The sequence below is a fragment of the Musca autumnalis genome, unplaced genomic scaffold (genome assembly GCF_047663935.1).
Source record: "Musca autumnalis isolate F117 unplaced genomic scaffold, ASM4766393v1 scaffold_3, whole genome shotgun sequence".
In the NCBI taxonomy this organism is placed as follows: domain Eukaryota; kingdom Metazoa; phylum Arthropoda; class Insecta; order Diptera; family Muscidae; genus Musca; species Musca autumnalis.
In genome coordinates this window covers 36,879,025-36,906,475 of record NW_027411866.1, presented here as the reverse complement: position 1 = coordinate 36,906,475, position 27,451 = coordinate 36,879,025, and the positions used below count along the sequence as shown (strand labels likewise).

Sequence of the window (27,451 nt, the reverse complement as noted above, 5' to 3'; positions counted from 1 at the left end):
ACTTTTGTTCTATACAACTGTCTCTAGTTTTATCATTCAGGATTTAGGTCAAAAAGGAATTTCATAAAATGTCACTTTGACGGACTTCGAAAATGTTTCTCTTAAGTGATGATACTCTAAAGCCACACGTTGAAACTTTCATACGAAACTTTGACAGCTTTTGGGAGAGTGCAGTGATGAAGAAACTCCTTCACCTCCGCGCTCTCCTAAAAGCTGTGAGAGTTTCGTAAGAAAGTTTCAACGTGTGGCTTTAGAGTTAATACTACTATTTCAATAGGTGTGTACGATAACCCAATAATTTGTACAAATTCGTACAAATTTCTGCTGAATGCTGTTCGATAACAAAATTATCCAGCAAAAGAGAGCGAGTTTGGAGAGATTTTTGGAGAGTTTTGTGACTGGGAACTTGCAAATTTTTGCTGGGAAAATTTGTCCCGCAAAAATTTGCAAGTCTGATCAGCTGACTTTTAATCACATGTTCAATGTAAACAAATCGAAATGTTAACATTTTCGACCAAGAAAATTTCACAATTGCACATTTTTTTAGATTCTAAAGCGTTGTGGATTGGATTAAAGCATTAAATAAGTAAAGTGCAATTTTAAAATTTATGTTTTTGTTCCGTTTGGTTTAAAATATCAAAAGAAACAAAAACAAATTTTATACATTTTCGGAAACAGCTGACTTTCTTGCAAGTTTTTGCAAAATGCTGTTCGATAACTTTCTGCAATTTTTCTTGCTTGAGAGAGTAAAATTCACTGAGAGAGGTTGCTGGAACTGACTGAGTAATTATTGCTGGGAAAGTTATCGTACACACCTAATGTTGGAAGATTGTTACATGGCGTTTTTGCATTCTATTGTTGTTGTTGCTGAGTTTAGTTCTAAATGTAGTGCTTGGTTTACATTTACGAAATCCCCTCGATTTCAACTGTCAATTTCTTTGCGTATACGTCAAATGAAAACTCATCAGAAATCCATTGGATTTCATTTAACGTTTAAGCAATGGAATAGACAGCTGAAATCGAGTGGAATTCGCAAATGTAAACTTACTATTAATGAATTTTTTATAGTTTAATATTTTAAATCGTTATTTCATTTTATTTGTTAAAACTTTTTATCTAAAATATTGCATTTTGAAGTTTGGAATTTTTTCTTGTTTTGATGTTGTTGTAGATATGTTAATTTTATTAATATTATTATTTTCGTACTGTTGTAGCTTATTTAGCTGTTTTGGGTGGGTGGTAAATTAACATTTGATATCAGTAGTTGAATTTATTATTTTTTTAGTTTTGTGAGCGTTTTTTTTTTCATTCTTTTTGTATTGAATGGAAAACTTTTAAGTGAGAAATAATGGTGTATTTACATAAAGATTTTATTACAATGTGCATATCTAAAAATTCGGTTTAATAAAAAATAATATGTAAAATTTAAAGGTAACTAACTATACAAGTGTAAGGTGGACTTTAATTAATCGCGTGATGTTTTGTTCCGAAATGTTCCAATAACTTAAAATTGTTAAATGTGTTACGCAAACCAATAAACGAATTGAAATCCAATGGATTTTTTAAATGGCTTACCAGTATTTTGAGTTACATAAAACTGCGCTTAAATCCGGAGGATTTAAATTGTCAAATACATTGCGTATAGAACCTAAACAGACAGATATTCAAACTAATTGACAACTTAAACGACCAATTTTAAACGACGTATACGCAAAGGATTTGACAATTGAAACCCACTGCATTATCTAAATCCAGTTACGAGTATATACCGACAAATGTTCTAATGTAAACATGATCTAACGTACAGAGAGGTGTTCTGTTATACTGGATCATTTTAAAAACTTTTACTAGAAAGAAATAATTTTGGATGTTGAGAAGTCTATGAAGCGGAACGGAAACAATTTGCACATGTTATTTCAAATTATTTTTGTGATAGAAAACATCACAACGCATTGTCTATATCCACCTTAACTTGTTTAACTACGCAAACAAAATCACCACCATTAAAAATGATTGTAATATTTTAATAATAATTTGTTATAATCACTAGGAGAGTGGTTATCTTGTTTCATTTTTTGGTTTGGTTTTGTTTAGTATCAACATGATTGTGGGTTTTTTGTTGTTTTGTTTTGGGGTGTTTTCTTTGGTATAAGTTTCTCTCGTTTTCTTTTTCAAATACACTTGTAGTTTGTTTTAATTTTATTTAAAATTGTTAGCATAAAATATTTTTTTTTTAATTTTTTGTTTTGTTTGTATAAGTATATATAAGTATGTATATATTAATATTTTTATGTAAAACAGTATTTAATTCCTTTTTCTCAGTTTATTTATTATATGTATAATAGTAATAATAATAAATAACAACAAATGGTTAAGTTTTTAGTTTAATTTTTTTAGATTTTGTTGTTTGTATTTTTTTTTTGCTTTGTAATACATATAAAATATACAAATATAAATACAATTTTTGTTGGTAATTTCTTTTAAATATTTTGTGTGTGTATTAATGAGTACTTTACACGATATGTTATTTTACATATGTGTTGTCAGTTTGAATATAAATTTTGTATATAAAAGTGACAACTCATATGTTATAAACATATCGTGTGAAGTACCCTTAAGCCGCAGGCACAATCAACGTTTGAGAAAAGTTTTGCGTCCTTTCTCGTAAATGAATAAAAGACAAAGTGCAACCTAGTTCAAATTTTTCTTTATTCTTTTAAGAGAAATTCCTCAAAACTTTACTCAAACGTTGATGGTGTTATCGGCTTTATGTCATTAAGATAACAGATGGATTGAGAAATTTTTGGCCTATTAGTACGGTTAGACTTACCAAATTCATTGGATTTTAAGTGCCAATTCCATTGCGTTTACGTCAAATAAATGCTTGTCATAATTCCAGTGGATTTTACTTACGTATAGTAATGGAATTGAGATTTGAAATCCAATAAATGTTCTAAATCTAAACATACTTTAACGAGCAGTATTGGGATTCAAGATTCCAAGGCAGTTTTTTGATACCGACAAAAATCGGTCAAATTAAAATGCTTATAATTTCGGTAAGTTAGGAACCAAAATGAAGTTGTCGCTAAGTTCTACCGATATCAACTGTGTTGCCAATTTTTATTCATACTTTCATAATTTTGCGTTTTAATTTTAACGATTTTTGTAGGCAGCCAAAAAATGCGTTAGAGAATCCCACTACAGATGTCGTTTCTACTGAACCCTTCAATCTCCAAGAAAAAATAAACTTAAAATGGTGTTTCAATTGTATTACTTATAAATTAAAAAAAAGAACAATTAGCGAAGAGTAGAAATTTATATGTTCTTTAGTTATATTAATACAATATACAATTATTAATAAATTTTTAAAAAAATAATAATATCTATAAATACTCTTTTATATATATTAAAATTAACCACTTTTATACAGTTAGATTTGTAAGAAATTAATTTTTTTGTATTTATAATTTTTGATGAGTTTTTAAGGAAGAGAGAAAAAAATGATATTTATATAATATTTTTTATGTATAAATATTAAGGAATTGTTTTTTGTTACTTATACATACTTTAAAATATAATAGTAATTTGTTTGTAACATTTTGTAAACAATTGCGGTGTCTGATTTATCTTACATTGATTTATAAAACTGAACGACTTTGAAAGATCCTGAAAATGTACTTCAAATATATCAAAATAATATAAGCATGCGTATAAAAAACAGTGAAGGAAATTTACCTTTGTGAACACTTTATTGGATAAACCTAATTTACCAGTATTTGGGGAAAATATGCCATTCACCGATGCCAACAGTGTTGCCAATTTTTATTCATACTTTTACCGTGTTTAGACATTCAAACTGGAAAGAAAATTTGTCTACCCAATTTCTTTTCAAATTTTCCTTGTTGTTTAGACACGGAAATCATGTTTGTGTCAATTTTATAATTTTTGTTATTCTTTCAATTGTCTTCGCTGTTGTTTGTTTCTCGACAGAGAAAATAAAATGAAAGAAAATGCAAAAACAAATCTGCAGCCAACTTCAGGTTGTATACGAAGAAAAACGAAACAAAACAGAATTTGCCAGTACAGAGGTGTGTGTACCCCCTCTTATTCCTCTCTACTCCCTCGCCCATAAACTCAATTTTCTTTCCCATCAACTTTCCCTGTGTAAACACGGACTAATGTTAACAAAAAGTAACGGACTGTCACTTTAATCCTCCTAATGGTATATGTAAATGATGCGGGATTTATACTGGATTTATAAAATCCAAGTGAGGTCTTATGAATAGTCTAAAAGTACGTTTATATATAACCGGATTTAACAAACCCACAGGGTTTCAAATGCCAATTTCTTTGCGTATAAGTCTAATAAATCCTCATTAAGAAGGTTAACCCTGCAAATGGCTATAGTATAAACATGGCCTAAACCCCGGTTTTTGTAAAAAAAAATATGTTACTCGCCTTAGCGCAAATGTGGAACACTGATTTTTGAATGAGGAGCTGAGCTATGGATTCCCAAATTATTTCGAATATAAACGAACGAACAAAAAGGGGGTAATAGTACGGTTACACCAGAGTTTTTTTGCCGGGTTAACCCACTTTAAGAGGATTTATTTGGCATTTGCGCTATGGAATTGACATTTGAAATCCAAACCCACTGGGTTAATCCGGTTTAGAGTAACCGGGGTATAAAACGCATTTTACATTTAAGTTGTCAATTCCATACCATATCTGTCAAATGAATGACGAAGACTCCCAAAACACCTGATTTAAGTGCAAGTGTAAAATGCGTCTATATCAACTATTACGTATGTTTTTAAGACCTGTTAGAGGTAACTGCGGGTGACGTAGGGGATGAAAGATACCATGCAACGGTCCTGGCCGGCTTTCACATGGTAAAGCCCAGAATGTGTCTTGGTCCTTCTTTAAATACAAGTGGACACTGACCTCCCCGTGGTGTCACTTTGGGAGCAGCATTTAACTCCCGTTAAAGGTAGTCAGCTAACTTGTGCGCGCGTTCATCCATAAGAACGTTAAAATCGTGGGTTAGAAGAAAGCAGCCTATTATGAAAAAACGAAAGAATAGAAAAACAAATCCCTCTAAAGTTGACGACCCCCGAAAACGTTTTAAGAACCATGATCTGCGAATCAGCACCTGTAATGTTCGCACTCTTTATAGAGAATGTGCATTTTACGCAGTGGTAGATGTACTTAAAAAATACAAGGCCGACATTACTGCCATACAGGAAATACGATGGATTAGAGAAGTCGTCACAACAACATCTAACCCTTCTTTTACACATAACAGGACATGTATTGATTGTCAAAAACCCAAAACTTCCTGCGTGACGTACTAGGCGTTTACACCAGACAATTTGTCTTCAAATACAACTCTGATCTACTAACACATGCGTACATTTGGCGGCTGTATCCCAGCTGCCCATCATTTTTTCACAGACAGTCGGGTTAACAAAGTTTTGACATTTTTGTATAAATAAGTGAGATAATAATTGAAATGTGTTGAAAACAAAAGAACATTAACAAAAACAAAATATGTGAACGGAAAACAAAAAGAAATCGACGATTTTCATTCATTATTTTACAACTGTTTTTGCAGTTGTATTACCCAAACACGTTGAGTCCAAAATCACATTTAAAACACAAAATCCGCGACCAAAACTTACTTAAATGTTTTCATTCGTAAAACAAATAAATTTACTTTGCAATGAATTGTATTTCATGTTTTGTTGGGCTTTTGTTCTTAAAATACAAACACACACACATACAAACAATAACGTTCAACTTACAAAACGTATACGCTCGACGTATTTCGGTAGATCTCATAAGAATACGTGTGTTCTACTTTTTTCACCACACACGCCCTGGGTATACGGACGTATGTAGGTATGGGCCTAAAACAAGTTAAATACTTCTAAGCCTGCGTTTACACATGACAGGACAGTTGAGTACGGCCGACTTCCGTATTGTCTGTTGCTTTGTATTTGTGCATGAAACTAGGGGTTCTTCAATCGAGTTCCATACTAGAGTAATTTTATGAAATTACAGTAGTCAGGAAATCGATTTAGGAACCCCTAGTTTCATGCACGAATACAAAGCAGCTGACAATACGGAAGTCGGCCTACTTGTATTGATGATCAAAAAACCAAAACTTGCCTGTGTGACGTAGGCGTCCAGACAACTGCAAAAAACAATTCTAAAATTATGAATGAAAATCATCGATTTCTTTTTATTTTCCCTTCACATATTTTGTTTTTGTTCATGTTCTTTTGTTTTCAACACATTTCAATAATTATCTCTTTTATTTTTACAAAAATGTCAAAAATTTGTTAACTCCACTGTTAACTCCGACAAATGTATGTATGTGTTAGTAAATCAGAGTTGTATTTGCAGACAAACTGTCTGGTGTAAACGCCTAGTAAAGGCTGAAAGCCACTCAAGTGGCTTTTACATCTAACATGTTTTATAAAACATGCGTCATTAAGTTGTCAATTCCATAGAAACTCTGTTAAATATATTAAGTAAATTCCCGACACCTGCTTTAAATCCCAGTGTAAAAGGCGTAAAGCCGTACAAAGTTAACTGAGTTTTGGGCAAATAGGGGTAGTAATATGTTTACATTTACGAAATCCACTAGATTTCAACTGTCAATTCCAAAGCTCAAACGTCATATGAAATCCAATCGATTTCAGATGAGTTTTCATTTGACGTATACACAAAGGAATTGACAGGTGAAATCGAGTGGATTTCGTAAATGTAAACATAGTATAGGAAACAATATAGAGGAGCACGTTCCTCCCCGCTCTCACTTTATGGGTAATTTACATATAAATTGCCAAGTTTTATATACAAAATGTATAGACAAAGTGACAAAACATATGTAAAAAACATATCATGTAAAGTACCGATTACCCAAAAATTGTACGTGTGATATCGGACTAAAAGTACTTTTACATTTACGAAATCGAGTGGATTTCAAATGACAATTCCTTTGCGTATACGAAGGCATATTTACCAAGGTAGATGCATCAGCCAACAACTACAACAGAAACCAGTTAAGTACTGTGAAATGTCAAAAGTAGTTATTTTTGTTTACCATACTTTGTAATGGGTTACATAATGACTAACGGATCCGAATTTTTGCTGGGCAAGGTAGTGGTGTCGTAAAATTTTGAATATGTTATGTCAACATTTTCTTTATGTTATTGGGGAAATTACAACAAAAATATTTTTTTTTATAAAGCTATTTGACTTTTTATATTCGAACAGCTGGTGTGATACCACTACCTTAGTAATTGTGTCATGATAACAGCTGAATAATTCGAGGATTTTAAACGTTACAACAATGAATTTGTTGTCACATAAGAAAAAACTTTACAGTTTAGAGGTAGTATACACTATCTATCAATGTCATATGACATGAAATTTTCTATCGTTATACAGTTGCTAATGTGTGCAATATTGGGAATTTTCCTTACGCTATTTACTTTTTGCGTCCACACCAGGAAAATGCAATGAAATTACGTCTCCATATTGTCTGTGTGGGTAGATATGGAATGTTTTTATTTCGTGTCATATGACATTGATGGCTAGTGTAAACACCACTTCAAATGAAATATTAAACATTTAAAATCAATGTAATATAAATTGACCCCTTTTGTTTATAAATTTAATTATTTAATTGTAGATTGTATAATTATATTATTTAACTATTTATATATAATAAATTGTTAATGTTTTTAGTCAATTATATATTAAAAATGACTTTTGTTTTTTTTTCTGGGGGGGTTATTTATAAGTATAATGTGTATGTATATATTAATAAGTGTATATTATGTAAACATTTCTTCAATAAAATTTCAAATTATAAACAAAAAATAAAAGTTTTAGGTCATATAAAAAATGTTTTATTAAGTAATTTGTGAAGTGATTTAGTTTTGGCTCAGCCAAATTATTGATATTTGACAATAGAATTTACCAAAAAAAAAAACTATATGACCTAATGTACTTTTCTTTGTATAATTACTTAACCAAACTTGTGAATGTAAATATATACATTTATAAATACATAATTATTTGTATAATTTTGTTTTGTCTTCAATGAAACAATAATCCAAATATTTACACAAAAAATATCAAATTTAAAAATTAGTTCAACTTTAAGATTTTTATGGAATTTTTGTTTTTATCCTTTAATTTTGAATAAATCTAAGCATTGCTCTCACATTGTTACTTTATTTTGGGGTTTTTGTTCCTCTCTGTTTGTTCTCTAGTTTCTATTTACTTTGTAGTGGCTTTCATCAGATGTTTTCTGGGGGATTGAGGGAATTTGTTTTGTTCCGTTTTTAATTTTTTTTACTAATTAATAATACTTAAAACAAGTGTGGAGTGAAGGGGTTTCCATTAGCTTTGGTTTTAATCATCCCACTTTGGAAACTCTGTTTCATCCACGAACATACTGAATGTTCCCGAATTACCAGCTGTTTGTCCAATACCAGGATTTCGTGCACTTGTTGTATTGTGTGTATTGGTGGTGGCGGCTGGGGGATTTGAGTTCTTTTGGGACTTTGTGGAATAATTTGTAGATTGTTCTGGAAAAAGAGACGATGAAGATATGTTTAATGTTAATATCAAAAACCAAAAGATTCTTGGTGTCAGATAATTTACTTGTATGTTTTGTATTTGCTGTTGTATTATCTTTACTGGCCCATACTGGTTCATGATTTTGGTTCAAAAAGGAAGGTTGATCCCAGACTGCTTTCTCCTCAACATTAGCATTTTTACTCTGTCATATATTTTGAAATGAAAAAAGTGTTAATTAGACCTAACCTCAACATGCGAATACTCCAACAAACAAATACTTACATAATCTTTATCTACTCTCAGTTCCATTTCATCGCTAGCTTGTTCCAAACTACTGTGCGTTATGCCATAATAGAAATACACCACTAGACCCAAGGTCATCCAAATGGTAAATCTAACTAAGGTTAAGATGCTTAACTTAAATATTAAATAGACATTGACGGCAACGGCAATTGCCGGTATAAATGGAAGTCCAGGGGTGAGGAACGCAAGTGCATATCTAGAAAGTAGAACATCACACACACACAAAGAGACAGATACCGAGAAAGAGTAAAAGAGCCGGAGAGAGAGAAAAAAGAGAATAGCATTTGGAAAAGAACAAAAAACGCACACAAATTCGTGATTAGTAGTGTTTGCAGGATCGTTCCCAAAAATTGGTTGGGAAGTCAGGAAATAGTTAAGGAATATCGTTTAGTTTACCTATTTTGTGGTTGTCTTGAGATAATTAATAATATCACAAATATGCCGATAATTAAAATGAAATAAATGAATGCTGCGAAACCACCGGACCAGCCAATGGCCGCAAACAGATCCAAGAAGAATATGAGACCGAACATGATGCCAACAAGCTTGGTCACATACATGCCTGTGTGGGGTGCACAAAAATTTAGAATTTTGAAAAACAACAATAACAAATTTAGTTTTCTTCGTTAGACTGCTTCGGCTTCTTCGAAACACAAAAATTCAAAAATTTGTCAAAAAAACAGAACACAAACTTGGAGTTCTATGAATACTTACCACTTTCCGATGTGGCTTGGCCGGGATTTATCCAGGGAAAGAATCCAGGACACAGGTACGCATATTCATGGATTTTCCGTGAGACAAAATTCAGACCCATTGTATCGAAAGCATTGGCTTGACCTGTTGGTCCTGTCGGGGCACCATGTACAGCTCCATAGAATTTATTTTCCGAACGATCAGAAACCAGAAATTGATCGTCACGTCCCATAAAACCATCAGGACTTTCATCGATAAATGAGTCGTCAGAATCTGACATGCCGCGCGTAACACGTTTAATTGTCAACTTATTTGTTTCCATAACTTCAGCTGTTGTGGCTCGAGGATCTCCTGTGGCGCCTTGTGTAATAGGAGTACGCAACTGGGCTGGTAGGAGCTCGATCAGTGATGTACTGTGTGGTTGATAACGTAAAATGAGGACACATGTCGATACCAGGGTATAGGCTAGCAGAGTGCCAATAGACATCATTTCGACGAGAATTTCCAAACGCACGGAGAGGGCCACAAGAGCAGCAGCAATACCACTACCAATTGTGGCCAAACCAGGTACATTTGTCCGCTGCCATAGTTGGGAAAGTTGTCTGGAAGAAACTCAATTATTAGAAATAATGTTCGACAACCAGGGCCTGGATTCTTGTTCTATGAAAATTTGAAATGAAAAATATTTCCTTTATAATTTTTTTCATTTGACAGTTTTTTCCTTTATAAAAGTTTTCATTTCACATTTTCATAGAAACAGAATTGAGCCCCAGTATTGTTAAACTTGGATTTTTAGAACATCACTTCTAGATGCAGTCATTAACATATCGCATTCTGGGGTCAGACAGATCTGATTCTGCGAGCAGAATCATTAAAAGCGAAATGCTCTTCGTGTGTGAATGAAGACTCAGAGAAAACGAGATGGTCGTCCAGTGGTAGTCATTGATATATCTCCTTGTGAGGTCAGGTAGGTCTGATTCTGTCCAAAGTTTATTTGTGTGGCAGTCATCTATAGATCAGATCCTGAATGAAGAATCAGTGAAAGCGAGAAGGTCTTATAGAGACAGTCATTAACATATCTCATTCTGAGGTCAGACAGACCTGATTATGCGGACAGAATCATTAAAAACCAAATGGTCATATTGTGGCAATTATCTATCTGGTCGGGAATCACGAATCAGAGAAATCGACATTGTTTTCCAGTGACATACATTGATGGATTTGTTTCTGAGGATAGAGTCATTAAAAGCCGTATTGTCTTCATGTGGCAGTGATCTACAGATCTGATCCTGAATGAAGAATCAGTGAAAGCGTCAGTGCTGAATCAGTGAGAGTTAGATAATCTTCAACACACCTGAGGACAGAATCAGTACAGGCCTTACTAGGCGTTATACTTAACGAAATACTTAACGAATATGATGAACTACGAATAAAAACGATTGCTTATGCCAACGACGTGGTCATAATGATTAGCGGTAAGTTCCCACAAACATTATTGGAACTCATGCAAGGAGCTCTAGTCAAATTTTCAAGATGGGCGCACAACAGTGGACTTGGGGTGAATCCGTCTAAGACTGAGCTGGTCCTGTTTACCAAAAAGAGGAAAGTCAAACCATTCACACTACCAATGCTTGATGCGGTTGTCCTGGAGCTGTCTCTAGAAGCCAAGTACCTCGGCATCATCCTGGACCATCAATTAACATGGAAAAGGAATGTCGAAGAACGTGCCAAGAGAGGTCTAATAGCACTCTATTCTTGCAAGAACTCCATAGGTAAGGACTGAAACCACAGGTCATCCATTAGATTTTTGCGACCATAGTACGCCCAATCCTTACCTATGGTTCTCTGGTATGCCTGCCTTACCACTTGTTAAATATCTCCAATTTTTTCCCACTAATAAATTAAAGTTGTTTTAATAAAATATTAAAACAACGACTATGAGAAAGTCAAACCATTCACACTACCAATGCTTGATGCGGTTGTCCTGGGGCTGTCTCTAGAAGCCAAGTACCTCGGCATCATCCTGGACCATCAATTAACATGGAAAAGGAATGTCGAAGAACGTGCCAAGAGAGGTCTAATAGCACTCTATTCTTGCAAGAACTCCATACGTAAGAGCTGGGGACTGAAACCACAGGTCATCCATTGGATTTTTACGACCATAGTACGCCCAATCCTTACCTATGGTTCTCTGGTATGGTGGAATGCTTTGAACAAGACGACGCTTCTTCATAAGTTAAACACTGTTCAAAGAGCGGCATCATTGTTAATTACCGGTGCTATGAAAAGCACTCCGCAGGCAGCACTCAACGTCCCACTTGATCTTCACCCGTTAAATCTTGTAGTACAAGAGTTGGCAGCCAAGAGGGCTCTCCGTCTCAAAGAGACAAACTCATGGCGCAACACTGATTATGGTTATGCCTCTATCTTACGACGTTCCGGATTTCAACTGGGATCGGAGGTAATCAGTGACTACATAGCACCACAGTTATACTTCGACGAGATTGATGTACGAAAACCCCATAGGGAGGCCTGGACCCACAATTCCCCACCTCTACTCGGTATAGAGGTTTTTACCGACGGCTCCAAGATGGAAATGGGAACAGGAGCAGACGTCTACAGCGATACCCTCAATTTACAGCTCTCATACAGGTTGAACGAACATTCTACATTCTTCCAGGCCGAAATCTTTGCAGTTACGAAAGCAATAAAAAGGGGATATAACTGGACCGGTGACTATCTACGTGGATAGTCAGGCGGCCCTTAAATCCCACTCAATCAACTCTGCTGCGGTCTTGGACTGCAGGAAAGCTCTGAAAGACCTAAAATCAATCGTTACCTTATGATGGGTCCCGGGTCACTGCAGTATCGAAGGCAATGAGATAGCGGATGAGCTGGCGCGCAGCGGATCGGAGTCAACCGACATTGAAATCGACAACTCTATCAAGCTACCCTTGTGTCATTTCATGCGGCAGCTAGAGCAAGTTTACCGGGACAAGGCTGGTCAGATTTGGAACAATGAACCTGGTTGCAAGATATCAAAAGCAATCTGGCCCAACCTATCTCAGCGAAGAACTATATCCCTTCTCTCCATGAAGAAATCCGATCTGAAATTAATTGTTGGAACAATCACAGGACACTGCAGGATAAGATCTCTGACCTGCAGATGGGATAGAGACGACACGAAGATGATAAAGAGACGGAGACGATTGAGCACTTATTATGTCGTTGTCCAGTGCTCATGACCAGGAGACTTCGAACGGTGGGTGAACACACCACAACATCTCTGACAACGTTCTGCCAAGTCGAGCCGACGAAACTGCTTCTTTTGGCCAAAGGTTTAAAGTGGCTTCAACGAGAACCAACCAACCAAACTCTCCTCTCTCGCTCTTATATCTAAAATATCCTTTTCAATGACTTCTCTACCATTAATACTCTTTAACTCCATTACTTTGTTTACTTCTTTCCTTGACATCTATTCTTCTTTTCCAGGTAATATACATTTCTTCTCTTTCAAACCCCCTACAGGATGAACACAATGGACCATAAGGTCTCCGAGTGAAATGGCTGTCCAATATGACAGCTACGCGTCCTTTAAACTAACCTAACCTACTAGGCGTTTACACACAGGCAGTATTGGCAAGACAATAGCAAAGTTACAAACCATTTTCACCAATACATTCATACTTTTCTCCATACGTATTTAAAAATTTATAAATGTATTTGTAAAAAAGGTTTGTATTTTTGCTATTGTCTTGCCAATACTGGCATTGGTAAACGCAGGGTTAGTCGTTGTTTTAATATTTTATTATAACAACTTTAATTTATTAGGGGGAAAATTTGACGATGTTTACCAAGGGGTAAGGTTTGGGTAGTGCCAAAGAAATTCTCGATCAGGGTGTTTCTTTGGACACGTATCTATTTGAGCGAGCAATTGACACTTGGGTATAAAAAGTTTCTTGTTGAAATACAGGAAACAAGGGAACTGATGAGGATCTGTGGCGAGATCCGAAACTATAGTCTTGCCTGCCTTACCCCTTGTTAAACATCTCCAATTTTTTCCCACTAATAAATTAAAGTTGTTTTAATAAAATATTAAAACAACGACTATGAGATTAAGCCTGACTATTTTGAAAAGAAAAATAGAAGTCGTATCCCAAATAAAAAACACCAACCATCCTAGTTGCATATAATATACATTTCGCAATTTTCCTTGCGGCAATTCAGCTTGTCGGTGAGAGGGGGTGTTGAGAGGCAAAGGGTTACTATATGTCTCACCTCTCTCTCCTACAAACTGACAAATGCCGCAAAGAAAATTAGCGAATATAAATATGGACAAAGACTAAATTGCAAAGGGCAAGAAAATTGGTTCGTCCGTTCCTCTTTCTTTTGCATCACCTGTCACTTCGAGTAGCATTGCTATGCGTATAATTCGATGTACGCAAAGGTTATTTTATAATTAGAGCTATACTGTTATGCTTAAGATTATCCGAAGCATCCATAACTTTGTATTGTTACATTTTTAAATTTCAAAACTCACCTAAATATCAAACCATCCTGAGCCATGGCGTAAATAACTCGTGGCATTGGGAACATGGAACCAAACATGGCCACCGATAAACCAGCAGTCGCACCAATTGCCACAATGGCGCGACACTTGGGTGCATTAACATAGGTCCACATTTGAACCAAAGCAGCACCGGTGTTAATGTGATCGTAGGGTACAACCAGCGTTAGAACCAAGCTGACCGATACATAGGCCAATAAAACAATCACCAATGAACCCAATATTGCTTTTGGAATACTTTTTTGTGGATTATGGGCCTCCTCGCCCGTTGTTGCAATAATATCAAAACCAATAAATGCATAAAAACATGTGGCAGCACCAGAAAATACCTGCAAAAAGGATGAGGTTAGAATTTAAGCATTTGTTTTTTGTTTTGTTTAAAATGTGTAACTCACCCCACTCCAACCATATGGCAGAAATCCTTGATGTTCTGTCCATGTACTGGAATCCACATAGAAAAATCCAGCGGTCATAACAAATACCCAGGTGGCCAAATTAATGGCATTTAAGGTATGATTGAATATAACTGATTTACTGGCGCCCAACGCTAAGACCACTGTCATCAATAGCGTTATGCCAAAGGCTATAAAATCCGGTGGTTTACCTATTGTATGAGAAGTAGAGAGAGGGAAAGAAAGTAGAGGAGAGAGAAATTGACTCATATTTATATAATTTCTCACAATGGGTTTCAAAATAAACTTACCAAATATGGTTCCCACTGTATCACTAATTGTGCTTGAAATCGCACCACCAGTAAGTGAATCAAAACTGGAGCTTAACGCACATGCACAGGCACTTGTTCCTAAAGAAGTATGAAAGGAAGAAATACATAGTTCAGAGTTTTCCACCTCTTAAAAACATTGGCGCCCAATAACAACAGACATGACTTCTATATTAATGGGATATCTGTATTTTACGGTTATTACCTATTAAATATTCCAATATCATATTCCAACCAATAACAAATGCAACAAATTCACCAACAGCCACATATGAATACATATACGCCGAACCGGATGTATGCGGTACTCGTACACCAAATTCAGCATAACAGGCGCCTGAAATGCAAGAAAAACAAAAGCAAGTGTTGAATTGCTGTTAACCACCAAGGGTGCTGTATATTGATACTGACCTGAAAATATACTAGCTATTGCTGCAATAATAAAACTAATTACCACACCAGGACCAGCTATATTCTTGGCCACCATACCAGCAACCAAATACATGCCGGTACCGCAACAGGAACCAATGCCAAGTGATGTGAGATCCAGGGTATTTAGACATTTCTAAATTGGTGGAAAACAAAGAAGAGAGGGAAAATAAATCAGTAAAAATTTGTAGATAAGATGCTTATAAATATCACAAAATTTGTATATCATTCAATGGATAGGGTGATTTCATTGCCCGCATTTCTCTCACGGCGGCGGGTTTTTCGATACCACGCAACACCCGTGGTCCGGCCAGTGGCTCCCCTTCAGTGTACACATGTTTGTGCTTGTATTTGTGTCGTTTTTCGGTGTTACGAGCAGCATGTCCCGGAGTGTCTGCTCCGGATTGTTTTGGTCCGTGCCGGAACGGAGAAAAAGTAATATTGATGTGCTCAGTTTGTCACATCCGCATCCACCACAGTCAAACTTCATTGAGATGCAATAGATCCCGGTAGTAGGTGAATCTCAGGGTTTGATCTGTCATCGGAACACGAGCCATTGCTGTTCTTATCCCTAAAAATGCATCCTTTTTGCAAATTAATTTCAATGAACTCCGAATTATTATTATTATTTAAACTCACTTTATATTTGTACTTAAAAAAGGTGTTTTGGCAATTTACGTCAGTTATTTGACAGATATTCTATAGAACTTACAACATAAACGACGCTTGTTTAATAAACCATGTGACGACTCTTATAGTACATTTAAACGCCTGTTAGACTATGAACTTATACTATGATTTAAACTGAACTTATACTATGTTCAACTGTCAATTCCTTTGTGTATACGTCAAATGAAATCTCATCTGAAATCCCCTGGATTTCATTTGACATTTTAGCAATGGAATTGACGGTTGAAATCGAGTGAATTTCGTAAAAGTAAACCTAGGTTTACATTCGCCGTCGTTTCGTGATTTCGAAGGCGCTTCGTGATTTCGAGCGGAATCAAGCAAAATTTATCATTATTTCGCATACAAAAATGAAATCATCTCATTTCGTGATTTCAGCGAAATCAACATCGAAATCACAGTACACATGATATACAACCCTGTTTTTCCCTAACAAAGTACCAAAAGTTGCAACACTTTTCACGTATCACAATAAATAAGGTAGATAGTCAATTGCTGTAACAAAAAATTTTGGTATCAAAATTTGTAAACAATGTGAAAAAAAAAATATTAAATTATTTTATTACAATGCTATTTTTCATTGTGTTCCCGTACTTTTTTAATGGTAATATTAGAAAAAAGAGCGAATTGTCAAAAATTGCTTCCCAATACAAATTTCTTAAAAAATGCGGGAACGGAAACATGGCGGAAATTACAAAAACTCCAGCAGAAATGTCAAATCAACGTACCAGCTATCTTATTTAGATGCAAATGAACATGCTTGCTGCTAGTTTCTACTAGGCCAAAATTGTATGGTAGAAAACAGGAGAAGAGGGCGTTATTCGGCGCAATTTTTGTTTAAAGAGAAGTGCAAGTCTTGCTACATTTCGGAGTACGGGAACGCATTTTTAGCACTAAACGGGAAAACTACTGCAAGTACTAATATTTTGCAGGTTCTGAGCACAACTATTATCTATCAATATTTATTATTATGATGTCTCAACGATAAAATCAACTTGTATTTTTTCATTTGTTAGTACTATACACAATTAATACTGTTACGAATGTAACTGATAGGTTTAAGTTAGTTTAGTTTAATTTCCGTTAATTTAAAAATTTGAATTGTAACGTAAAGTTTTTATTACGCAGTTACTTTATTTAAGCAACAACAACTACCATGTAGAACTCTCTTCATCATTCTAGTCGTTACATTACCTTTTGTTAATGTTCTTTTGTTTGTTTTGTTTTGCAACAATAATGTAATTATCGTTTAGTTCCTACTTCTTGTATTTCGTGTAGTTGTTTGTTGTTGTAGTTACGTCATTACTGTGCTTGTATGTATGTGAGTATGGATGTTCGCTTAGTGCGAATGTGAGTCTGTGTGTTCGCTGCACAGATTCCAGTTGTTGCCATATTTCTAGATATTTCTAGACCAAGGAGATTTTGGGTATAAATAGAGTTACGAATGGCAACATTGGGTGAGTTGTGTTTTAAGCGTTGAACTGAACATATCGGTTAAATAAGAGCTGCGTGCTAACTAGAGACTTGCTGTGTGCTTTGTAATTAAAGTCGGTTCTGAATAAGTGTAATAAAGTAAATAAAGCATTGTAGAAACGTAATCTAAAACGAACCCTGTTTTATTTGGTACAAATCGTATCGGGGAATAAAACAACGTCTACACGGAGATTAGTTAAATCTAATCCCGTAACAATTGGTGTCAGCAGTGAGATTACGATCATCCTGCAATGAAGTTTAAGGATCTACGAGTGGAAGACTTGAAGAAGGAGCTAAGTAAGTTGGAGTTGTGTTCTACTGGCAACAAGGCCGAACTACAAAAACGCTTGTTGGAAGAGTTCGAGCGCCGTGGAATGAACATCGATGAATATGAGTTCGAGAAGGAGGAAGTCGAGTTATCGGCAAAGGGCGAATCCAGCGTTGAGGAAGTTTCGTCGGTAGCTGCCAGGGGTGACGATTTGAAATCAATGCTGGCTATGATGATGCTGGAAATGAATAAGAAAAATGAAGAAACTTCCAGACTTATGGCGGAAATGAAATCTGACAACTGTAAGATGTTGGAAGAGATGTCCAGAAAGAGCGAAGAAAATTCCAGAAAATTAGAGGAAAAGTTAGAAGAGAACTCTAGAAAAATCGCTAAGGGCATGGAAGAGAAATTAGAGGCAAATTCTAGAACTATTAACGAGAAACTCGAGAACATCACGATGGTGATTGAAAAGAGAGTAGAAAACGTGGAGGTACAAATTAAAGAGTTGGATAAAAAGATTTTGTCTGTTGACGAGAAATTTCTGGCTCAAGATGAGAAGATTCTGGGCATAGAAAAGAAAATGTCGGAACTGGAAATCAAAGGTGGCCCAGTGAGAGCTATTCATAACACGATAAAAATCAAGCCTCCAGTGTTCGACGGCTCAACCTCTTTAAATGTGTTCAAATTACAGTTCGAGACATTGGCTGCTAGAGATTCTTGGAACGACAACGACAAGGCGGTATCACTCCTTATGGCATTGAAGGGTGATGCTGCTGACGTATTACAGAGTATTCCCGCCGCTTCTAGGAACAACTATGGAGATATAATGGCTGCTCTTGAACGTAAGTACGGTAGTGAACACAAGCAAGAGATCTACCGAATGGAACTGAGGGGAAGAGTCCAGAAGCCAAATGAGACCTTACAAGACTTTGCGGCTGATATAGAGCGGTTGGCGCAGTTGGCATATCCAGGAGAGACACATCCATTGGTGGACCGCATAAAGATTGAGACATTTGCAAGTGGTATTCGTGATCCAGAGATAAAATTTGCGACGTATGCGGCACCGATAGGAACATTTGCAGAAACCGTGTCATTTGCCCTGGCCCAAGAAACCGCGAGGATGCTGGTGAAACCTAAAGCCTACAACGTGAGGAGGCTGCAAGTTGAGGACAACAATTCCCAGACCGTTGTCGATCCGCTGAAGGATGCACTAATGCGTGTGAAACGAGGGGCTGGTAAAACGAGAAAAACTTGTTATAACTGTCGGAAAACTGGACACTTGGCCCGAGAATGCAGATTGAGACAAGCAAGGCCCAGATCCACCTCACCGCCTTCAAAAAGCGACGACCAACCGGTGGCCAAGAATCTGGAAAGGGTGACATCAGGTGAATCAAATAAAGGGAATTCCGTCAATCACGAGACGCTGCTGGCAGAGGATGAAAATGATGGTCCCACAATCTCTATAGCCATAGTCCAGCAGAAGAATCACAACTTAACGGTTAAAGGCTTCGTCAATGGTGTATTGCGTACCTTGACATTGGACACCGGTGCAACAAAGTCCATTATTAGACCGGATTTGGTAAAAGGGAAGGTATTGCCGTTAAATGGAGTCAAACTGCGGACGGCCACAGGCGAGAAGACCCCGGTGCATGGAAAGGCCTACCAAAGGCTAAGTATGGGTAGGAAATCGGTAAATTTCGATTTTATAGTGGCCGATATTGTGGACGAAGTTATACTTGGCGTAGACTTTAAGGCCTACGTACATTAGCTGCCTTGCCTGCTTACCTTGCTTACTTCTGATAAAAGAATAAAAAAGAAAAGGGCAACCCAGTTCGAAATTTGCTCGGCCTTCTTTATTCTTTTATTTTTATTATGTCAGAAATGAAGCAGGAAAGCAAGGCAATCAGGCAAGGCTGCTTATGTACGCAGGCCTTTATGATTGCCTTCGACATCAACCTGGACATAAAGCACCGTGTGATGACTTGGTCCAATGTGGAAATACCGATAAATGTGGGCTACAACGAGAAAAGCAAGCATCGCCAAAGTGAAGAATCCGACGAGATCGCTGTAGATGTCCGTACGCTGAAGGTGGAAGCCGCTGACAATTGGCCCGTAGGAAAGTGGAAAAATCTCGCGACGGGGAGGAAAAAGAGAAGATGTACGTCGAGGAAAGGTCTATCGAAAAGCGGCCGTACAGCAAGGAAGGGCAAGTCCGAGGAAGACCAGGTGGCACTTAGGAAGGTGACCACGAAGAAAGAAGGTATAGCATCGCGATTCCTGGAGAGAAAGCAACGTCGTCCAGAAGAGCAAGAGTCCAAAGCTGACGCAGTAGAGGGTACATCTAAATCAGTTGCCACCACTACAGAACGAGAACTGCATCTAGTCAAGAGGAACAGGCTTAAGCGGGAGGCAGTGTTACCAATGCCCATACCACCGAGAGGGAACTGTGCCTATTCGGGACGAACAGGCTTAAGCGGGAGGCAATGTTACGAATGTAACTGATAGGTTTAAGTTAGTTTAGTTTAATTTCCGTTAATTTAAAAATTTGAATTGTAACGTAATGTTTTTATTACGCAGTTACTTTATTTAAGCAACAACAACTACCATGTAGAACTCTCTTCATCATTCTAGTCGTTACATTACCTTTTGTTAATGTTCTTTTGTTTGTTTTGTTTTGCAACAATAACGTAATTATCGTTTAGTTCCTACTTCTTGTATTTCGTGTAGTTGTTTGTTGTTGTAGTTACGTCATTACTGTGCTTGTATGTATGTGAGTATGGATGTTCGCTTAGTGCGAATGTGAGTCTGTGTGTTCGCTGCACAGATTCCAGTTGTTGCCATATTTCTAGATATTTCTAGACCAAGGAGATTTTGGGTATAAATAGAGTTACGAATGGCAACATTGGGTGAGTTGTGTTTTAAGCGTTGAACTGAACATATCGGTTAAATAAGAGCTGCGTGCTAACTAGAGACTTGCTGTGTGCTTTGTAATTAAAGTCGGTTCTGAATAAGTGTAATAAAGTAAATAAAGCATTGTAGAAACGTAATCTAAAACGAACCCTGTTTTATTTGGTACAAATCGTATCGGGGAATAAAACAACGTCTACACGGAGATTAGTTAAATCTAATTCCGTAACAATACTATATATAGGTAATTTTACGATCATTTGCGAAATAAATTTGTAAAGTTCTATATTGTCGTATATTTTCGATGACTAATTCAATTTACCGCAACTTGTTTTGCAAATTCATGTTCGGTCAGCTGCGTATGTGCATCTGCCTTGATAATTGTGATATGTTTGAAATCAACAAAAAATAGGTGTAAACACCAGGGTGTATTTTGGAGCGCAAGTGTAAACTTGGCATTATAGTACGTTTATATATAATCGGATTTCAAATGTCAATTCCTTTACGTATACGTCAAGTAAATCCTCACTAAGCAGGCTAATAGTATGTTTAGACTCATAAATCCACTCGATTTCAAATGTCAATTCCATAGTATATACATCAAATAAATCGTAGTTCTAAATCCACTGTATTTTATTTGACGTATGTATATTGTATGGGATTGACAGTTTAAATGAAATTTCATCTGGATTTCATTTGACGTTTAACCTATGGATTTGACAGTTGAAATCGAGTGGATTTCGTAAATGTAAACCAATCATTACAGGCGTTTAACCCTGCAAAAGGCTATAATAGCTTTGTTCCTTTACTTTTTTAATGGTAAGGGTGGTAAAAGAGAAAAGTGTCAAAATTGCTCAAAATTGCTCTCTCATGAACATTTTTAGCAGAAAAGTAAAGGAACGGAAAAATGGTAAATCTGGCAGCAATGTCAAAAAGAAACATAAAAGAATCAAATTTCGTCTTTTATTCCACAGTTTTTAATTTAGTTTTGTCAGCGTTCGACTTTTTCTTCTGTTATTCGTCCATTTTCTTTTTCATTGTGAAATAATCGTCAAACAAAAGTCAAAAAATCAGTTCTGCCATTTTTTACCTGCAGAATTTTTTCTGGTAGCCTGTGGTAGGAGAGAAAGCCTCTCTCCACTCTCATTCTCTTAAAAATTGCTTCCAGTTTTTCCACTTTTCGGGGTTAAGGAACGCTTTCCAGGTTAAAATGGTAACCTCAGGTAAGTAAAGTAACACAGCTAATATAAACATGACCTTATAGTACTTTTAGATTTACGAAATCAACTCGATTTCTTGTGCCAATTCCATAGCGTATACCTATGACGAGAATTTATATGAAGTTCGCGCTATGGACTTTAGATTTGAAATCGAGTGGATTTGGCAAATCTAAACGTATATCACGTTTGGCGATGCATGTTTTAACAAATCAAGTGGATTTAAGTTGTCATTATGCCTGTTCGATAACTTCGCAACTAAAAAGTATATGCAAATTCTTGCAACTACTTGCAAGTTCTCTCAGTTCTCTTATACTGAACAAGTTTGTTATCGAACAGCATTTTTAAAAGTTTGTACAAATTTGTACAAACTTTTGGGTTATCGTACAGACCTATTATGTGTGTCTGGTTACTTGCAAGTTCTTGCTAGAAGAAATTTCTGCAGCAAAAACTTGCAAGTTTTCAATGAAAAACAGGGAGTTAACAGAGAACAAGTGGGTTAACAGACAACTTTACGCAACAATTTGTACAAATTGTTGCAAACTTTTGAGTAACGAGAAAGACCTATTTTCATACAATATATGTAAAATAAATCGAGATAATACACTTAATAATCGAATAAGTGTATAGTCTAAACCATGTTGTACTGTTGGAAGCCAAATCACCCTTTGTTGTTGTGTTGCCTCTTCTTGTTATTCGTTGATTAATGAAAGAGTTGACATTTAACTATTAATTATACCCTACACCACTATGTGGGGAGGGTATTATAAGTTGGTTTTGGCCAAAAAGTTTGTAACGCATCGAAATAATGGTCGTAGACCCATACTTATATATATCAAATTGAATGTCTCGACGAGCTGAGTCGATCTGGCTATGTGTGTCCGTCCGTCAGTCCGTCCGTCCGTCCGTCTGTCTGTCCGTCTGTCCATCTAAACCTTGTAATCACGCTACAGGTCGCAATTTTGATCGGATCGTCACGAAATTTCGGATGTTGATGGGGGTTCCGGAGGGGAAGAAGCCTATTGATTTTGGTGATGGTCGGATAATATTTAGGGGTCGGAATGGGCAAAAAACTTATGTGGATAAAAAGACAACGCTTTCTTCCAAAGCGAATATCTCAGCTTCTGTATGGGGTACACCAAAAACAAAACCTGACAATTAAAGTAGAAAATATCACCTTTCTAATGATGTAAAATAGGTTCTCGTAGGTGATCAAACAACGAAGATATCACAATAGCCGCAAATAAACCCCAAATTTTCATTTTTGCGATTTTAATTATAATGACGAATATCACAGCTTTTGTTGGGGACTTTCCAAAAGCAAAGCCTGACTATGAAAGTAGAAGATTCCATTTTTACAATAATGCAAACTAGGTCGGCGTAGGTGACCAAATAACGGAGATATCGCAATAGTCGGTAATACATCCCATTTATCCATTTTTTTGGAAATCGCGCTACAGGTTGCAATTTTGATCGGATAGTCACGAAATTATGAGGGTTAATGGGTGTCCCACAGAGGAAGAAGCCTATTGATTTTGGTGATGGTCGGATAACATTTAGGGCCGGAATGGGCAAAAAACTTATTTGGATAAAAAGACAACGTTTTTTCCAAAGCGAATATCTCAGCTTCTATAAGGGGTATACCAAAAACCTGACAATGAAAGTAGAAAATATCACCTTTCTAATGATGTTAAGCAGGTTCTCTTAACTGATCAAACAACGATGATATCACAAGAGTCGCAAATAAAAACCAACTTTTAATTTTTGCGATTTTAATAATAATGACGGATATCACACCTTTGGTTGGGGACCATCTTAAAGGAAAGCCTTACTGAGAAAGTAGAAAATCCCATCTTTAAAATTATGCAAAGTAGGTTGGCATATGTGGTAAAATAATAGAGATATCGCAATAGTCGGTAATACATCCCTTTTTTCCACTTTTTGTGCAATCACACTACAGGTCGGAATTTTTATCGGATCATCACGAAATTTTCTCACAGAGATAGAAGCATATTGATGTTGGTGATGTCGATAGTAGTCAAATATAAAATTAAATATTAATTATTTTGGTTCAGTTCGCCTTAAGTCATTTTGTATAAAAGCCAGATAGGTGAAAACTTTCGTATCTCCCTAAAAGAAAGGTAGTGGTGTAGGGTATCACATAGTCGGCCCCGTACCGACTATAGCCTTTTCTCACTTGTATTAATTTAATTATTTTGTGTTGTTTTTCAGTTTATTTATTTGTTTGTTTTGTTTTTATTGGTATGAGAAACACAACAAACGCGAATGGTAAAATAAAGAGGACACGCAAAAATCTCACGTTGACGTGTATGAACACTAGCGAAACTTGAAAAGAGACTTTAACGAAATTGGTTTCAAGAAACCTGGCTAGTCTGACCATCGACTTGGTGTGCAATAATTTTCTTCGTCCGGGTTCACCCTATAGTAGTTTCATGAAAGACATTTCATTGAAATCTGCGTTCTTAGTCCCAGTCCACGCTAAGAGTAATTTCAATGAAATTTTGACATGAAAGTAAAAGAAAATGTAAAATAAAACAGTCTGATGGTTTCATACAAATATTGCAGCAAAGCAAAATTGCAGAACACATGAAAGCGTGTACACTAGTTTCTTGTAATTATATATTTTTACTAAAAAAATACAAAATGTCATTTCAAAAATTCATTGAAATTATTCTAGATCGAGTTCCCCACTACTGAACTTTTACAAAATGCTCTAGTAGCAACTCGACCTAAGAACGGACATTTCAATGAAATTTCATTCATGAAATTACTCTAATCTTGATCGGAACATATTCGTACTTACCGTTAATTTTGGCTTTGTAGGTTGTGTTGTGCCGTCTTGCAACTGTTTAACATCTTTGGTGCGTATTAATTTTGGCAGCAGCGTTGAGGTTGATACACCGGGTGGCAAGGGAACTTTGAATTTGACCTGAAACAGAAAACAAAAATACAGATTTATTAGTATATAATGTGTGTGTGCGAATGATATATGTTTCTTATATTGGCAACAAATAACGGCAAGGATATGACTAATTTACATGGAGTTATATCCACTATGTTTGTATATATATAAGCTGTGTTCCAGAACTAAAAAGTTTTTACAATTTTTACGACTTTTACACATTTTACTCGAAAAAGCGTTCCCGTACACAAAAAAGTTGTAAAATGTTCACTTCTCTTTAAACAAAAATGGCGCTGAATGACGCTCTCTTTAAAAACTTTTTACACGACAAATTTGGGCGAGTAAAAAAATAGTAACATGGTTGCCGGCGTCTGATTGGCTGATACGCCGACTTTGACATTTGTTCCAGTTTTTTTGACGTATTTTCCATTTTTCCGTTCCCGAACTATTTCAGAAAACTTGTGTGTAAGAACAAATTTTTTGCAGTTCTCTCTTTTACGAGTTTTACCATTAAAAAGTACGGGAACGAAGCTATAATATATGTATGTATATTGTCTAAACTTGTATGTGTGTGTACTTTGTTTACATTGGCACATATTTGTTTTTTTGAAATATATTGATTGCCCTTGGGAAGCATAAAGCTATTAAATTGAATGAAATCTTGTGTGTTGTGTTTGTCAACGGTAGCGTTGGGTTTGTTTGCGTAAAAATGTTGAACACATGCGTATTTTGGTTTGAACAGTGTGTGCAAATTGTTGATGGTGTTTGAGCGGTTACAACAGGTTTCCAGCGACACCCGATTTCAAATGTCAATTCCATAGCATATACGTTAAATAAATTCTGACCATTCTAAGGGCCTGATTCACTATGTCGAAAGAAAATGAATGCGAACGAAATGTGTGTGCTTCGAAACAACTACAAAATTTGAAAATCATACACGAGTTAAGTAGTTTTTCTTTCGTTTTCATTTTCGTTCGACATAGTGAAACAGACTGTAAGGCAATACTATAGCGATATTTAAATTAAATATAATTTAATTAAAAATTAAATAAATACAGATGTATATGTTTACTATTAATTTTTACTGATAATTTGTTGTTATATTTATTTTTCATTATAAAAGATTTTAATTCAAATGTATGCGTTGTCGTTTATTTGCCTGCGGAGAAAATAAAATGAAAGAAAATGGAGAAAAAACACTGCGAAAAATAAAGAAACAAAACAGAATTTGCGAGTACAGGGGTGTGTATGGGGTACACACACCCCTTAACGTCTAAACACTGACTTAAGGAGGTTAGTCCGAAAAAAAACCTGGTAAAACACCGTACAAAACTCAAGCCCTACTTCAATCTAATAATCCGTTTGCACTTAACCGGATTTAATAAACAAATTGGGTTTCAAATGTTAATTCCATAGAGCAAACGTCAAATAAATCCTCATAAAGAAGGTTAACCCGGCGAAATACTCCAATGCAAACGCCGTTTAACAGGTTTTAAAAAATACGTCATTTAAGTTGTCAATTTAATTGAATATCTGTCCAATAAAGTACGTATTTGCCCCAAATATTTATTTTAGGCTCAAGTGTAAATTAGGTTCAATATCAGCTATAATAGTTGTGTTCCTTTACTTGCCAGAGGTTACCATTCTTACCATTTTTAACCTGCAAAAAGTGGTAAAACTGGAAAAAATTTTTAAGAAAGTGAGAACAAAAATGACGTTCTCTTCTACCACAGGCTACCAGACAAATTTCTTCGGGTAAAAAATGGTACAACTGATTCTTCGACATTTGATTAACGATTGGCAATGAAGAAAAAATAACAAAAAACGTAAGAAAAAAGAGCGCTTAAAAACAGTAGAATAAAAGAAGAAAATTGAATTTTTATGTTTCTTTTTGACATTGTTACCAGATCTACCATTTTCCGTTCCTTTACTTTTCTGGTAAAACTGATCTTGAGAGAGCAATTTCAAAAGTTATCTTTTACCATTGAAAAAGTAAGGGAACAAAGCTTATATTGTTATGCTTGACTATCAATTGGCCACTTTATATTCCGAAATAAATGGCTATGGAAATCAAGGTTCTATTGTTAATATAATATGGATGTACTTCTAAATGTATGTAAGTATTTGTGTGTGTATATCTGCAAAAAGCCATGATATTGCCTCTTCTGGCCATTTAGAAGTAATACATGTACGAGTATATGAAAACAATAAAAAATTGCATATACCTACAAGGATAACACATTTTGTTTTTCCAAGGGGACAACATTGTTAAGGCAGGCGCAAATTGTAAGGATGACTGGACAGTAATATTGATAGTTCATAGTCCTCCTTCTTTTCACACGAACGTACATAATACATACATACCCAATAGAAAATTGAGTCTTCAATGACATTTTCGTCGACGATTCGTTGATGAAATTTCCGAAATTGTCATGCACGACACGATGCATGACAATTTCTTGCAATGTGTCACCAGAAAAAAAAAACAAAAAATACTCAAACGAAATATGCTATGAAATATTTGTACATATATCTAGAAATTGTTAATATTTTAATACGACTGAAATCGTTCAAACATTACGTTTTGAATTAAAAATTCGTTACATTTTTGCAAATAGCGGGAGGTAAGTGAAAAATAGTATGGCTGACATACATATTAACTTTA

General features: G+C 35.7%; 1 protein-coding gene across 4 annotated transcripts in view; it reads right to left on the bottom strand.

Moving 5' to 3' along the window:
• Positions 1–8,276: 8,276 nt before the first annotated feature.
• The window catches only part of LOC141399821 (solute carrier family 7 member 14), a 92,688-nt gene continuing 73,513 nt past the window's right edge, over positions 8,277–27,451 (bottom strand). The window contains exons 2-12 of one of the 4 annotated variants that reach the window (XM_073979145.1): positions 24,688–24,813; positions 15,294–15,447; positions 15,088–15,219; positions 14,865–14,963; positions 14,557–14,765; positions 14,135–14,490; positions 9,616–10,196; positions 9,298–9,463; positions 8,881–9,097; positions 8,683–8,800; positions 8,277–8,606 (exon numbers count right to left, since the gene is read on the bottom strand). In XM_073979145.1, the coding sequence (XP_073835246.1) occupies positions 8,431–8,606; positions 8,683–8,800; positions 8,881–9,097; positions 9,298–9,463; positions 9,616–10,196; positions 14,135–14,490; positions 14,557–14,765; positions 14,865–14,963; positions 15,088–15,219; positions 15,294–15,447; positions 24,688–24,813 (2,334 nt within the window). In that variant the 3' untranslated portion in view covers positions 8,277–8,430. Of the gene's footprint in view, positions 8,607–8,682; positions 8,801–8,880; positions 9,098–9,297; positions 9,464–9,615; positions 10,197–14,134; positions 14,491–14,556; positions 14,766–14,864; positions 14,964–15,087; positions 15,220–15,293; positions 15,448–16,023; positions 16,064–24,687; positions 24,814–27,451 lie in introns of those variants that run through there. The other 3 variants (XM_073979146.1, XM_073979147.1, XM_073979148.1) reach the window with 3 other exon arrangements.